The sequence below is a fragment of the Schistocerca nitens genome, chromosome 2, assembly GCF_023898315.1.
Source record: "Schistocerca nitens isolate TAMUIC-IGC-003100 chromosome 2, iqSchNite1.1, whole genome shotgun sequence".
Classification (NCBI taxonomy): Eukaryota; Metazoa; Arthropoda; class Insecta; order Orthoptera; family Acrididae; genus Schistocerca; species Schistocerca nitens.
In genome coordinates, this window is record NC_064615.1 from 3,820,423 (window position 1) to 3,837,624 (window position 17,202).

The 17,202-nt window shown below is 37.9% G+C and overlaps 1 protein-coding gene across 3 annotated transcripts in view; it reads left to right on the plus strand.

The window, feature by feature from the left end:
* Window positions 1-17,202, plus strand: part of LOC126235665 (ATP-binding cassette sub-family C member 4-like) — a 359,166-nt gene that overhangs the window by 316,799 nt on the left and 25,165 nt on the right. For all 3 annotated transcript variants that reach the window (XM_049944386.1, XM_049944385.1, XM_049944387.1), the window contains 3 exons: window positions 4,133-4,260; window positions 4,343-4,588; window positions 15,420-15,580. In XM_049944386.1, coding sequence (XP_049800343.1) covers window positions 4,133-4,260; window positions 4,343-4,588; window positions 15,420-15,580 — 535 coding nt within the window. The remainder of the gene's footprint in view (window positions 1-4,132; window positions 4,261-4,342; window positions 4,589-15,419; window positions 15,581-17,202) is intronic.

The window sequence follows — 17,202 nt, forward strand, 5'->3', positions numbered from 1 at the left end:
TATGCCAACTATCTCTGCAGATGACGAAGAAATTGATGACAAGTATGATGAGATAAAAGAAATTATTCAGGTAGTGAAGGGAGACGAAAATTAAATAGTCATGGGTGACTGGAATTAAAGAGTAGGAAACTGGAGAGAAGGAAACATAGTAGGTGAATATGGATTGGGGCTAAGAAATGAAAGAGTAGGCCGCCTGGTAGAATTTTGTGCAGAGCATAACTTAATCATAGCCAACACTTGGTTCAAGAAGCATGAAAGAAGGTTGTATACATGAGAGAACCCTGGAGATACTAGAAGGTTTCGGATAGATTATATAATGGTAAGACAGAGATTTAGGAACCAGGTTTTAAATTGTAAGACATATCCAGGGGCAGATGTGGACTCTGACCACAATCTATTAGTTATGAATTGTAGATTAAAACTGAAGAAACTGCAAAAAGGTGGCAATTTAACGAGATGGGACCTGGATAAACTGAAAGAACCAGAGGTTGTACAGAGTTTCAGGGAGAGCGTAAGGGAACAATTGACAGGAATGGGGGAAAGAAATACAGTAGAAGAAGAATGGGTAGCTTTGAGGGATGAAATAGTGAAGGCAGCAGAGGATCAAGTAGGTAAAAAGACAAGGGCTAGTAGAAATCCGTGGGTAACAGAAGAAATATTGAATTTAATTGATGAAAGGAGAAAATATAAAAATGCAGTAAATGAAGCAGGCAAAAAGGAATACAAACATCTCAAAAATGATATCGACAGGAAGTGCAAAATGGCTAAGCAGGGATGGCTAGAGGACAAATGTAAGGATGTAGAGGCATATATAACTAGGGGTAAAATAGATACTGCCTACAGGAAAATTAAAGAGACCGTTGGAGAAAAGAGAACCACTTGCATGAAGATCAAGAGCTCAGATGGAAACCCAGTTCTAAGCAAAGAAGTGAAAGCAGAAAGGTGGAAGGAGTATATAGAGGGTCTATACAGAGGCGATGTTCTTGAGGACAATATTGTGGAAATGGAAGAAGATGTAGATGAAGATGAAATGGGAGATATGATGTTGCGTGAAGAGTTTGACAGAGCACTGAAAGACCTAAGTCGAAATAAGGCCCCAGGAGTAGACAACCTTGGGAGAGCCAGTCCTGACAAAACTCTACCATCTGGTGAGCAATATTTATGAGACAGGCGAAATACTCTCAGACTTCAAGAAGAATATAATAATTCCACTCCCAAAGAAAGCAGGTGTTGACAGATGTGAAAATTACCGAACTATCAGTTTAATAAGTCACAGCTGCAAAATACTAACGCAGAATCTTTACAGACGAATGGAAAAACTGGTAGAAGCCGACCTCGGGGAAGATCAGTTTGGATTCCGTAGAAATGTTGGACCACATGAGGCAATACTGACCCTACGACTTATCTTAGAAGAGAGATTAAGGAAAGGCAAACCTACGTTTCTAGCATTTGTAGACTTCGAGAAAGCTTTTGACAATTCTGACTGGAATACTCTCTTTCAAATTCTGAAGGTGGCAGGGGTAAAATACAGGGAGCGAAAGGCTATTTACAATTTGTACAGAAAGCAGATGGCAGTTATAAGGGTCGAGGGACATGAAAGGAAAGCAGTGGTTGGGAAGGAAGTGAGACAGGGTTGTAGCCTCTCCCCTATGCTATTCAATCTGTATATTGAGCAAGCAGTAAGGAAACAAAAGAAAAGTTCAGAGTAGGCATTAAAAACCGTGGAGAAGAAATAAAAACTTTGAGGTACGCCGATGACATTGTAATTCTGTCAGAGACAGCAAAGGACTTGGAAGAGCAGTTGAACGGAATGGACAGTGTCTTGAAAGGAGGGTATAAGATGAACATCAACAAAAGCAAAACGTGGATAATGGAATGTAGTCGAATTAAGTCGTGTGATGCTGAGGGAATTAGATTAGGAAATGAGACACTTAAAGTAGTAAAGGGGTTTTGCTATTTGGGGAGCAAAATAACTGATGATGGTCGAAGAAGAGAGGATATAAAACGTAGACTGGCAATGGGAAGGAAAGTGTTTCTGAAGAAGAGAAATTTGTTAACATCGAGTATTGATTTAAGTGTCAGAAAGTCGTTTCTGAAAGTATTTGTATGCAGTGTGTCCATGTATGGAAGTGAAATATGGATGATAAATATTTTGGACAAGAAGAGAATAGAAGCTATCGAAATGTGGTGCTACAGAAGAATGCTGAAGATTAGATGGGTAGATCACGTAACTAATGAGGAGGTATTGAATAGAATTGGGGAGAAGAGAAGTTTATGGCACAACTTGACAAGAAGAAGGGATCAGTTGGTAGGGCATATTCTGAGGCATCAAGGGATCACCAATTTAGTATTGGAGGGCAACGTGTCAGGTAAAAATCATATAGGGAGACCAAGAGATGAAGACACTAAGCAGATTCAGAAGGATGTAGGCTGCAGTAGGTACTGGGAGATGAATAATCTTGCACAGGATAGAGCAGTATGGAGAGCTGCATCAAACCAGTCTCAGGACTGACAAGCCCAACAACAACAACTTCCCCCATGCATAAACAGTGACAGGTATTTCCCAGGAAGTTTCAACTCAGATGCATCATCTTTGTAGTTGCTTTGCATCCTGTTTACAACAACACTTTCTCAAACATGTACATAACATTTGGTCCAAAAGTTGGATGGTCTTTCCCAGAAACAAATGAACATTCTTCTCCAGAAACAACTGATAAGGTCCCTTTCCATTGAGATTGCCTGGATCAATTAAATTATTAATATACACTGCAATTTTAACTGCATCTGCCCATATAGACTTTAGATTTCAGAAGGTGTTGGATATTTTCATTGTCAACTTCATGACAGTTTTCATATTAAAACATTTTCCTGGCTAAACACATTTGTTTTTGCTAATTGAGTCTGCCTCTTTGATATTTTGACAATTTTAGCCTTTTTGTTCAGTAAATAAAATGTAAGGAACATTGTATAATCACACATAAAACAAATGAAGTACCTCTGACTTCCTAATGGCACATTTTTCATTGATCTATACAAAACTTCTGGGATTAATTCTGTGTATTTATTGTCCTATTTTTAATGTATCTGGAAATGCTCATGGTGTTACCTCCCTTCAACACAAGAACCATAAAATTTACCATCAAACTATACGATCATTCCATTTTTCTACAGAAATTAATAAATATATTTATACAGGGTGATCACCAAATCTTAGTTTTAAAATTCAAGGTTTTTCCCAGGTTTTCCAAGTTAAAATAATGATTTTCCAGGTTGTCACGTTAAGTTATTTTTACCTAAATGAGGTTAGCAAACATAATGTGCTAGAAATAATAAGTAACATATTTTAAAAACATATGTCACACAAACTGAACAATATCATGTTGTGATGTATAACCACATAGCCCACAGTGCAATCGATTAAGTTGAGTTTCAACAGTTGGAGGATACTGCTCGTTATAATGTGACACAGTTGTATTCAAATTGTATTGACTTATACAACAGTTTGTTTAAGCTAGACTTCTGATGATCATCTGATGGTTTAAATAGTTAGCTTGTGACAGAAACAATAAAGGGCTGGCACACTAAAATACCGAGTCATTTTCCATGAAGTACTGTCTGTAGAATGGTGCATCCTGAAAGAATACTTGAAGTTTCATCTAGAACTTTCTCCTTGACATTTTTCAAGGCAACAATAACCTAAAATTATTTCCTTTAACAAAAAAATGTCATTGTATTATTGCAACAAATTGTATGTTACACATGCTGTTTTTCTCAATTTGTCTACATGCCTACACTATGCATTATGAAGTGAAAGATCAGTGCAAGGGCTATTTTTGAGGAAATGTTGTGGCAAACTATCAATTATTACATGAGATATAGCAATTTGAATAATCATCAAAAAAGCAGAATTTTCACCCCATATGTTTGTCAAGATCTCTCCCTCCCTCCCTCCCTCTCTCCCCCCCCCCCTCTCTCTCTCTCTCTCACACACACACACACACACACACACACACACACACACACTCACACACACACACACACACATCCACACACTGAGTGTGTATTGTATTTGTGGGGGTGCAGGGAGGGCATCCTCTATGTTTATCTTGTATAAATTTTGTCCATTTTACAGGAAAGAAGCCATCAGTCCACTGGCCTCAAAAAGGTGAAATTCGTTTTGAAAATTTAAGCCTTTTATATGTTCCAACAGAGCCACCTGTTTTAAGAGAACTTAATTTTACTATACAGGCTGCGCATAAGGTAAATCCATGATATAGAATGCTTATGATATAGAATGTATTTAGTAAATTTTTTCCCTACAAATCTAAAATGTTCTTTCCAGGTGGGAATCGTAGGCAGAACTGGTGCTGGAAAATCTTCCCTTATTGCAGCATTGTTTCGACTAGCAAAACTGGAAGGCACCATTTACATTGATAATATAAACACACAATCCATTGGTCTGCATGATCTGAGGAAACGTATTTCAATTATTCCTCAGGAACCTGTGTTGTTCTCAGAAACAATTCGATATAATCTAGATCCTTTTCAAGAATTTCCAGATCATCAAATATGGAGTGCACTGGAAGAGGTAGGTGTGGCTGTTTCTTTCACAAAACAATAAAAACATTTTTTGTGGAATAAATGAACACATATGTCTTTTTGACTTGGTTCCACTTCAGACCTGTTCATATAACACAACATAATATCTAATTTAATGAACAACAAGAAACAACATCTCTTTCATATTTACCCAAGAAGTTCACTTCCCCAGTTCAAAACCTAGGGTGCAGAACAACAGAACTTTTGGATCTGCAGGGACTCTGAGCAGCTGTAGCTTGGCAATTCTTTCTAAAGTTAAGTTAGGTAAGAGTTCTGGCTGAGGCATCCATTCAGGTAGTGAAGGGAGGACAGTAGGAAAGCACATGTACTTCATCCTGGAGGATGTACTTCATAACATAAGAGATAAATGTACACATTTCCCTGTGGCCAAACAGGGACATGCAACCATCTGAACACAAGCTCACAGGACAAAACATTAGTCACTCATTATAAGTGCACATTGGTTGCATTTGGTCCACTGTATGTGGTGTAGAACCGGTACCAGCAGTAATGTGACCCCTCACTGCTGACGTAGGTCATGGCAGTGAAATTATGTGTGTGTGTGTGTCAGTCAGTTATATGAAGTCAGTACTGAGATGGACAAAAGTGGGGACATGACAGAGTGGCAGAAACAAGCACACCCGTGTCCACACTGGGGCTGAAGTTTTCTGATTTGTTACTGTATCATCACAGTCATGTAAAACTGCATAGTAACAGCAATCATAAAATACCCTAACTGTTTTCAGACCGGACAGGAGTTGCTGCTGTCAGTATATGCAGTTAGTAATGTTCCATTACAAAGGAACCATGGAACTTGCCATTGGTGGGATGGCTTACTTGCCTCAGTGATACAGATAGCTGTATTGTAGGTGCAACCACAGCAGAGGGGTATATGTTGACAGACCTCACAAGTGTGTGGTTCCTGAAGAGGGGCAAAAGCCTTTTCAGTAGTTGCAGGGGCAACAGTCTGGATGACTGACTGATCTGGCCTTTTAACACAACCAAAATGGCCTTGCTACACAAACAGCTGAAAGCAAGGGGAAACTATACCAGCTATACTTTATGGTTGAATGATAATGGAATCCTCTTGGGTAAAATGTTCTGGAGGTAAAATAGTCCTCCATTTGGATCTCTTGGTGGAGATTATTCAGGATTTTGTCATTGGGAGAAGCAAAACTGGCATTCTACAGGTCAGAGTGTGGAATATAAGAATAAGAATAAGAATCTTTATTAGCTGTTCTGTATTTTGTTATACAATGGGCTTCGTCAATAAGTTCAGTTACAGTATAAAGATAGTTATATTCTCATAACAATGTATATATAAATCATATGAATGTTAGTGTAATACAATAGCACACATTTGGAATTTTATATAGTGTTAATTTCACAATAAAAAAGAAAACATTATACAAATTTATATTAAGTGTGAAGTATTCATGTTGATGACACTGTGTCATTATCATATACATGTTGATAACACTATGTCATTATCCCAAGATATTGATACAAATATAGAGCACTCTAAATAGGTCTATGCCTATATGTTAGATATTGTTTTTCCAAATTTAGGTCCTACTACAGGCAGAGGTACCTTTCTCTATGTTAAAACAGCAAATCTGCCATATTACAATCTTTATATTCATCAACTGAGTAAAATGCTTTACCTTTGTGCCATTGACCCAATGTTGTCTTAAATTTATTTTTAGATACTGTTTGTACAATTTTAGGGAGCGTATTAAACAGTTCGAGGCCTACATATTTATAACTAATATGTATCTTGGACAATCTATAGTATGGGAGATCAATTGTGTGGACAGATGACCTAATGGGATATTGAGCTATGTTTTCTTTTACATGTAATAAGCAATAACAGATGTACAAAGAAGGAACTGTCACGATGTTAAGTTTTTTTGAAATGTTCCCTGCATGTATCCCTAGGAGATAAACCCACTATACATCGAAGAGCTTTTTTTCTTTTGCCATCTAAAAATTGATACTGAATTGGGAGAATTTCCCCAGAGCGAATACCATATGAAATATGGGGATGGATATAAGCAAAATATGACTGCAGCAGTAAGTTTTGGCTGACATTATTCCTAAGCTTATAAAGTAGGAACATAGCACGTGCAAGTTTAGAACAGATGTATGTGATATGTTTATCCCAGCTAAGTTTCTGGTCAATCATCATTCCTAACAGTTTAACAGACTTATTTTCTTTGTTTGATACCTTCAAATTAAAGAATATTTCCTCAGTTTTTGTTTCATTTATGTATATGGAGTTTGCACTAAACCAATGAACCGATTTTTCAAATATTATATTATTTTTTTCTCGTACAGATTCAAGAGTCTGTCCTGAATTGATAAAAGTTGTATCGCCTGCATAGAGGACTGTTTTACATGGTAAATACTGTGGCATATCATTAACATACACTACAAACAGGAAGGGCCCAAGTACGGAGCTCTGTGGCACACCTCTTTTTATTGTTTGTGGGTTTGACAGCTGCCCATTTGCACTAACAAATTGTACTCTTCCATGCCATAGTGTCTTAATTTCATGACCAAAGTACTAGCGAATACAGTGTCAAATGCTTTACTCAGGTCTAGGAGAGTAGCACAAGAGATTAATATGTTTTTAAAGCCATCATATATATATATATATATATATATATATATATATATATATATATATATATATATATATATATATATATATAAAATATATATATATATATATATATATATATATATATATATATAACAGAGGGAAACATTCCACGTGGAAAAAATATATCTAAAAAGAAAGATGATGAGACTTACCAAACAAAAGCGCTGGCAGGTCGATAGACATACAAACAAACACAAATATACACACAAAATTCAAGCTTTCGCAACAAACTGTTGCCTCATCAGGAAAGAGGGAAGGAGAGGGAAAGACGAAAGGATGTGGGTTTTAAGGGAGAGGGTAAGGAGTCATTCCAATCCCGGGAGCGGAAAGACTTACCTTAGGGGGAAAAAAGGACAGGTATACACTCGCACACACACACATATCCATCCACACATACAGACACAAGCAGTGTCTGTATGTGTGGATGGATATGTGTGTGTGTGCGAGTGTATACCTGTCCTTTTTTCCCCCTAAGGTAAGTCTTTCCGCTCCCGGGATTGGAATGACTCCTTACCCTCTCCCTTAAAACCCACATCCTTTCGTCTTTCCCTCTCCTTCCCTCTTTCCTGATGAGGCAACAGTTTGTTGCGAAAGCTTGAATTTTGTGTGTATATTTGTGTTTGTTTGTATGTCTATCGACCTGCCAGCGCTTTTGTTTGGTAAGTCTCATCATCTTTCTTTTTAGATATATATATATATATATATATATATATATATATATATATATATATATATATATATATATATATATATATCATTAACAATATTTTCAACCACTTTAACTGTGGATAGTTTAGACCTGAATCCATACTGTGTGTTACTTAACAAGTTATTCCTCTCAAAATAGTGATTCATTTGCTGGTGAACACAGTCTTCGATTATTTTAGATATTATTGGGATTAATGAGATAGGGCGATAGTTACTTGGATTTGATTTATCTCCTTTCTTAAATATGGGAATAGTTACTGCTATTTTCAAACAGTCGGGGAAAATCCCTTGCTGTAATATACGGTTAATGAGAGAGGTTAGAGGGGACAGAAGATCACTTGATATCTTCTTTATGACAAAGTTTGACAGACCATAGAAGTCGTCTGCTCTCGAACCACTTAGTTTGTCTATTGCTTTGCTAACATCATTTTCAGTTACTGTTGCCCAGCAGAATTTATGAACTACATTCTTATTTTCTTATTTAAACCTAAAAGGGTTTTAGCATCAAGCATGGCTTTGGGGGGGAGACAAATCTTGTCGTAAACTGAAGTTAATAAAGTGTGAGTTTAAGATACCTGGGGCTATGGATATAGCTAGTTGAGTTGTTGGTCTATTTATTTCACTTTTAATTACTTCGCAGGCAGCTTTACGGCTGTTTCTGGATTTAAGAATATAGTTATCATTTGCCCTACGTTTTGCCAAGCTTATTTCAGCTCTATAAATTTTTCTTATTCTAATGTACATCTCTTTGTACTTGCTGCTGTTATGAGATCTGTCCTTAAACATAAGAAGCATAATCATGATGCTGTTGAGGTATGGTGTGAACCAATTATTTAGTCTCTGTGGTTTATGAACTTGGTTATTATTCTGTTTTTTTTTTTTTTTTTTTTTTTTTTTTTTTTTTTTTTTTTTTTTTTCTAATCTGGGACAACACTCATCAAATATTCTTGCAATTTCCTCTATAAATAATTTGCTTGTGTTATTCACACACATATCTTTGGATAAGACGTCATTCCGGTTAACTGACCTTAATCTAGTTCTAAACTCTCTTATGTTGCATTCATTCATAGGTCTAACAGTTTTGTGTTGTTCATCTGGAATGCTGACTGGGACTGTAATCCATAGGCCATCATGGACAGCTAGGCCTAACTTGACTACTCCAATTTCAACATTATTTTCATGGATATTACTTATTATATTGTCTAAGCATGTATTATATCTTGTAGGCTTATCATTTAGACAATAGCAATCAAAAGCTCTTAGGCTATCCAAGAATTCCAATATGATATGACTCTGTACCCTGATATCCATATTAATATCACCAAAAATTAAGATTCTTTAGTATTTATATTTAGGCTTAAGTTAGTAAGACTAACAGTTTATTAAATTTACTATAAATTCATATTCACTAGAAGATGGTGTGCAATATACAGATGCAACAATAATATTATGTTTAGGTATATGTACAACTACAGCCTCAAAGGTGGTGTCTATACACAGGTCTGTGACATCAATAGTAAAGTATTGTAAATTTAGTCCATTCTTAATATATATTGCAACACACCCATGTCCAATTGTTGATCTGCAGTAACTACTAGCTAAGGAGTAACCAAATGGAATATTGAGGTCAATTTCTGATGAATATAGCCAGTGCTCGTTTACACTAAGTGTAAAGTGGAAGTTTCTAACCAGTACTGCAATTCTCCCAACTTCTTTCTTAAAGACTGTATATTAATAGATCCTTTAATCGATTAAAAAATTTAAAAAGGAAATAGATGGGTTGATGTTAAGATGTAGTGGAAATTAGAGAAGTTTGGTAATAGGAGAAAGAGGGCTTCTGATCAGGTGAATACAGATTTATAAATACAAAATAAAAAAGGGGTTATATGGAAGTAGGTTTGATAAAGATTTAGAAAATAGGAATGTGTTTAAGCTACTATTATCAGCATAATGAAAACATTATCGTAGCCAATATAGACATGAAGCGCACACCCACCACAGTAGTACAAGTTTGTATGTCAACTAGTTGCACAGATGATGAAGAGATTGACGAATTGTGTAATGAGATAAAAGAAATTATTCAGACAGTTAAGGGACATATGAATTTAATTGTGATGGAGGACTGGAAATTTATAGTAAGAAAAGGAAGAGAATTGGAAAATAGTAGATCAATGTTGACTGGGTGAAAAGAATGAAATAGGAAGCTGCCTGGTAGAATTTTGCACAGAACATAATTTAATCATCACTAACATTTGGATTAAAATCATGAAATAAGACTGTATAAATGAAAGAGACCTGGAGATACCAGAAGGCTGCAGACTGATTATATAATGGTAAGATAGAGTTTTCAGAACTAGCTTTTAAATTGTAAGGCATTTCCAGAGGCAGATGTGGACTCTGACCATGTTTTATTGGTTATGAACTGAAAATTAAATCTGAAGAAACTGCAAAAGGTAGGAAATTAAGGAGGTTGGACTTGTTGAAGTTGAGGGAACCAAAGATTGTTGAGAGTTTGGGGGGCAGGATTAGACAACAATTGCTGGAACATTGGAAATTAATACATTAGAAGGCAAACTGGAAACTTTGAGAGATGAAATAGTGAAGGCAGCAGAGGATCAAATAGGTAAAAAGATAAATCGTACTAGAAACCCTTGGATATCAGAAGACATATTAAATCTAATTGATGAAAGTAGTAAATGTAAAAAAATGCAGCAAATGAAGCAGATGAAATGGAATACAAACATTTAGAAATGAGATTGTCAGGAACTGCAAAATGGCCAAGCACGAATGGCTAGATGACTACTGCAAGGGTTTAGAAGCACATATGACTCAGGGAAAGATAGATATTGTCTACAGGAAAATTAGAGAGGCCTCTAGGGAAAAGAGAAGCAACCGTATGAGTATCAGGAACTCAGATGAAAACCAGAACTAAACAAAGAAGGGAAAGCTGAAAGGTGGAAAGAGTATATAAAGGGTCTATAAAAGGCAGATGAACTTGAAGGCAATAGTGTAGGAAGCGAAGAGAATGTAAATGAAGTGAGTTGGGAGATACAATACTGTGAAAAGAATTTGAGAGAACACTGAAATATGTAAGATGGAACAAGGCCCCTGGAGTAGAAGACATTTTGTCAGAACTACTGATAGCCTTTGGAGGAGCTAGCCATGCAAAAACTGTTCCACATGGTACGCAAGATATATGAGACAGGTGAAATACCCTCTGACTTCAATAATAATGTAGTAATTCTAATTCCAAAGAAAGCATGTTGTAAGAGATATGAATATTACTGAACTATCAGTTTAATAAGTCACAGTTGCAAAATACTAACAAAAATTCTTCCCAGAAGAATGGAAAAATTGCTAGAAGCCATTATCAGGGAAGATCAGTTTGGATTCTGGAGGCAATACTGACTCTATGACTTCTCTTAGAAGATACGTTAAGGAAAGGCAAACTTTTGTTAATAGCATTTGTAGACCTGGAAAAATCTTTTGACAATGTTGACTGGAATACTTTTCTTGAAATTCTGAAGGTAGCATGGGTAAAATACAGGGAGTGAAAGGCTACTTACAAATTGTACCAAAACTGATAGCAGCTAAAAGAGTCAAGGGGTGCGAAAGGGAAGCAGTGGTTGAGAAGGAGGGAGACAGGGTTGTAGCCTGCCCCAAATGTTATTCAATCTGTACATTGAGCACACAGTAAAGAAAACCAAAGAAAAATTAGGAGTAGGAATGAAAGTCAAGGGAAAAGAAATAAAAGCTTTGAGGTTTGCCAGTGACATTGTAATTCTGTCAGAGACAACAAAGGACTTGGAAGGGAAGTTGAATAGAATTGACAGCTTCTTCAAAGGAGGATATAAGATGAATATCAACAAAATAAAAATAAAAACAATGGAATTTAGTAGAATTAAATCATGTGATGCAGAGGGAATTATACACTCCTGGAAATGGAAAAAAGAACACATTGACACCGGTGTGTCAGACCCACCATACTTGCTCCGGACACTGCGAGAGGGCTGTACAAGCAATGATCACACGCACGGCACAGCGGACACACCACAAACCGCGGTGTTGGCCGTCGAATGGCGCTAGCTGCGCAGCATTTGTGCACCGCCGCCGTCAGTGTCAGCCAGTTTGCCGTGGCATACGGAGCTCCATCGCAGTCTTTAACACTGGTAGCATGCCGCGACAGCGTGGACGTGAACTGTATGTGCAGTTGACGGACTTTGAGCGAGGGCATATGGTGGGCATGCGGGAGGCCGGCTGGACGTACCGCCGAATTGCTCAACACGTGGGGCGTGAGGTCTCCACAGTACATCGATGTTGTCGCCAGTGGTCGGGGGAAGGTGCACGTGCCCGTCGACCTGGGACCGGACCGCAGCGACGCACGGATGCACGCCAAGACCGTAGGATCCTACGCAGTGCCGTAGGGGACCGCACCGCCACTTCCCAGCAAATTAGGGACACTGTTGCTCCTGGGGTATCAGCGAGGACCATTCGCAACCGTCTCCATGAAGCTGGGCTACGGTCCCGCACACCGTTAGGCCGTCTTCCGCTCACGCCCCAACATCGTGCAGCCCGCCTCCAGTGGTGTCGCGACAGGCGTGAATGGAGGGACGAATGGAGACGTGTCGTCTTCAGCGATGAGAGTCGCTTCTGCCTTGGTGCCAATGATGGTCGTATGCGTGTTTGGCGCCGTGCAGGTGAGCGCCACAATCAGGACTGCATACGACCGAGGCACACAGGGCCAACACCCGGCATCATGGTGTGGGGAGCGATCTCCTACACTGGCCGTACACCACTGGTGATCGTCGAGGGGACACTGAATAGTGCACGGTACATCCAAACCGTCATCGAACCCATCGTTCTACCATTCCTAGACCGGCAAGGGAACTTGCTGTTCCAACAGGACAATGCACGTCCGCATGTATCCCGTGCCACCCAACGTGCTCTAGAAGGTGTAAGTCAACTACCCTGGCCAGCAAGATCTCCGGATCTGTCCCCCATTGAGCATGTTTGGGACTGGATGAAGCGTCGTCTCACGCGGTCTGCACGTCCAGCACGAACGCTGGTCCAACTGAGGCGCCAGGTGGAAATGGCATGGCAAGCCGTTCCACAGGACTACATCCAGCATCTCTACGATCGTCTCCATGGGAGAATAGCAGCCTGCATTGCTGCGAAAGGTGGATATACACTGTACTAGTGCCGACATTGTGCATGCTCTGTTGCCTGTGTCTATGTGCCTGTGGTTCTGTCAGTGTGATCATGTGACGTATCTGACCCCAGGAATGTGTCAATGAATTCACGGTGTTCTTATTTCAATTTCCAGGAGTGTATTAGAAAACAAGACACTTAAAGTAGCAGAAGAATTTTACTATTTGGAGAGCAAAATAAATTATGACGGCAGAAGTAGAGAGGATCTAAAAGATAGATGGGTAGTGGCAAGAAGAGGATTTCCAAATAAGCTAAATTTGTTAACACAGAATACAGATTGAAGTGTTATGAACTCTTTTCTGGGGATATTTGTATGGAGTGTAGCCATGTATGGAAGTGAAACTTGGATGATAAATATTTTAGACAAAAAGAAAATAGAAGCTTTTGAAATGTGGTACTACAGAAAAATACTGAAGGATAGATGGGTAGATTGTGTAACTAACAAAGAGGTACTGAATAGAACTGGGAGGAAAAGAAGTTTGTAACTTGACAAAAAGAAGGGATCTGTTGATAGGACACATTCTGAGACATCAATGGATCACCAATTTACTACTCGAGGGAAGTGTGTCTAGGGGAGGGGGTGGGGGGAATCTTAGAGGGAGACCAATAGATGAATACAGTAAGCAGATTCAGAAGGATGTAGGTTGCAGTAGTTATTCAGAGAAGAAGAGTCTTGCACAGCATAGAGTAGAATTGAGAGCTGCATCGAACCAGTCTTCAGAATGAGAACCACAACAACAAGATTTTTAATTTATAAATAAAATACATTCTAATTCCATGCATACATAAGTTTAATACATGTTTTTAAAGTCAAAAGTGAACCTTCAGTGTGTTTTATCAGTTGCTTACAGAATACAAAATCCACAATTTTAGTGTTTCATAAATTTACCAAGGTAACTACTTCATTACAATACCTGATGCAAATTAATAAACCACTGACCATAAACTATTGAGACTTTGGTATTAATAATACATGATCAGCTACTGAACTATGAGAGTGTATTGACTGGTAAACAAATCGAATCTCTGTCTGGTACATTAGAAGTTTCATCTCAGCCACTTTCTGAGTCAACACTGTGAAGGGGACTGCATGCAATGGTCAGATGGAGTCAGGTATCTGGCAGAAGGTCCCTGTTCACAGTGACACACAAAGCGACACACAGAAACTGGGCCATAACTGGCTGCAAGCATGTTGAACAGTCTGATAAGTCACAGTTTTGCCTCAGTTCAAATGATGTGGGACAGTGGGGGAGAGACAAATCAGTAAGTTGACATATTTGCATATTTTCATTCAGTAATACCATGTGGAATAATGTTCTGCTGTAGCTCATCTTTAAGAAAGACAGTCTTCATTACAGAAAAAAATGCTGTAAGAATAATATGTGGTGCTCACCCATGATCACCTTGTAGACATCTTTTGGAGTTGAGGATTGTGAGTACTGCTTCACAGTATATTTATTCCCTCATGAAGTTTGTTGTGAATAATCCAAGTAGTTCAAAAGGAACAATAATATACATAATTACAATACCAGAACAAAAAAGTCATCCATTACTCCACAAAAAGTGGTCCAAAATGTTTTAACAAAAATTTTTGATCGGCTACCCATTGATATAATGTGTAACAGACAGCAAAGTAAAATTTTAAAACCAACTGGGAAAGTTTCTCCTTGACAACTTTTATCCTGTAGAAGAATTTCTGTTACTGTAATGTGTAGAACGTGGTGGGTAGAAGTTACTAATACACATTTGTATATCTTTTTTTTCTTTTTGTAATTAAAAAAATTTCAAAAAACTTAGAAATGTTCCGAATGTAACTGTATGCACAAATTAATTTGCAGTGTGAATGTAAAATCTCATTCCTCATCATTGCAGTCTACCTAACTAACTAAGTAACATCAAGTGTACTGAGAGTTCAGTGAAGCACGTAGCCCGCAGTGTGTGGAGCTTGTTGGTCAGGCCAGAGGTGGGAGTGCTTTTTACCATGAATCAAGTTAGTGTGAATATGTACCAGAATGTTTACTTTAACATTTTTGGTGACCAAATGTTGCCCTTTCACTTACAACAGAGTGTAATGAACAGATGAAATAGGATTTCTCCAAGTTCATATAACAAAAAATTTCCAACTTCAGTAATAAAATTAAACATAAAATTCATGTATGATCCTGCATGAATTTTTGATTTATTTGCACTGTCCCTCATAAATGATCATTTTTGCACTTTAACATTAAACATATTTCAGGTGGAACTGAAAGACGCTGTTGACACCCTTGAGTATCACGTCAATGAAGGTGGCAGCAATTTTAGTGCTGGACAGAGGCAACTGATTTGTCTTGCACGAGCTATTCTCAGAAACAACAAAGTTCTAGTACTTGATGAAGCTACTGCAAATGTTGACCCACAGTATGTATAACTGCTATATTTGCATGCTAATTTAATAAGAACAATCCGTATTGATACGAGTGATCCTCTTGCCCTGTCATACTGTCTTGCCTTGGTCCAAGTCCTGACTGATGTCCTTACTTTATTCTTTTAACTCTCTGTGCCCCACAACCTCTCTCTCTCCTTTTATGGATGCAGAAATTTCAAGTTCTGTAAGCTAGCGAATTTATTGTCTTTTGCTGACGTCCATTGGTTGGCAGTTAGCGGTGGTAGTCACACTCAAGCACTCAGACATAAACAACAGCAGTGGTGGAGTGTTATGAATTGTTTTGGATAGATTACAGTGCTTCCCCAAGTTTCCAGATAGAGTCTGTTTAATACTGTTGTTTTAAATATCATGCTTTTTTTAGTTTTCATTCATTTCCTGACTTCCGTGGCTTAAAATCTACATTCAGTGAATATCAGTGGTATGTTTACAAGCTAGTGTTAACATCTGTCCACCATATGCTTATTATATGTTATTTTGGATTAATTAAAGTGCTTTACATAATCCTGACAGAGTTGGTTAAAGATTGTTGTTAGAAAATATTGTGCTTTTTAGTTTTCATTCACTTTGTGTCTTCTACCACCTACATTCAATGAACATCTGTCATGTTTTTTTACACCTGCTTGATGCCCAGAAGTTAGCTGCATGACTTAAAACAAAATATAATCTTTCACTTACTGGCAAATGTGAATATTGTTGTAAGTTAATTGACATGGGAGAAACATGTCAGGATTGTGGTTGGTGTTTCCCTGGGGAGAATGCAGCAGGGAAGCCAAAAAAGTGTCAGATGAGGCTCTTTCATGGACTTGTAGATTACATAGCTGAGACAAGAAAATTGTGGAACAGAGAAGAAAGATTTATGCTCTTCAGGCAGAATTAGAAATGTCATATTTCGAATTAGATAGATTGAAGGGGGAAAGAAACAATGGAAACTGGGAGAAGTTGATAAGTAATAGGAAAAAGGAGAAAACCTCAGAAATTGCATTTGAAATACTGGTTAGCAATCACTTTGACTTGTTATCTGAAGTCAGAGAAGAGCCTCAACCAGTTTTTAAACTAAGTAGAGTGCACCAGATTCATAAGAATGACTTTAAGACTTTATCAGTAGAAAAGTCACATAGAAAGAAATGAGTCTTGCTAATAGGTATAACACTCCTGTCTGCTACTATTGTACCATAACCTTAAAGCTGGAAACAGGCTTTGAAATAAAACTATTTTGTCATAGCAATTATGGTATAAAGCAACAGAGCAGTGTTACCCTCCAGGAGGATTTTTGTTAAGTTGACCGTGTTGTACCTAACGGAAATGGCTTACCGGAAATGAAAGTCAGAATTACGTAAATATTTGAACAGTACCAAACAAAATTTTGCCTATCTGCACTGTTCAACGGATAAAGAAAACGGCTGCCAGCCTAACTAGGCAAGAGAATGATTAACATTCTCGTTTAAGAAAGTAGGTATAAGTAACTATAACGGACAAACACAACCTAGACTTGGCCACACGCGAGTGCAATGAACTCTGACACACACATGTTTTAAGATTGAAGCTAACAACTGGAGCAGCACAAAAAAACTATTTGCAAAATTATAACACGTAC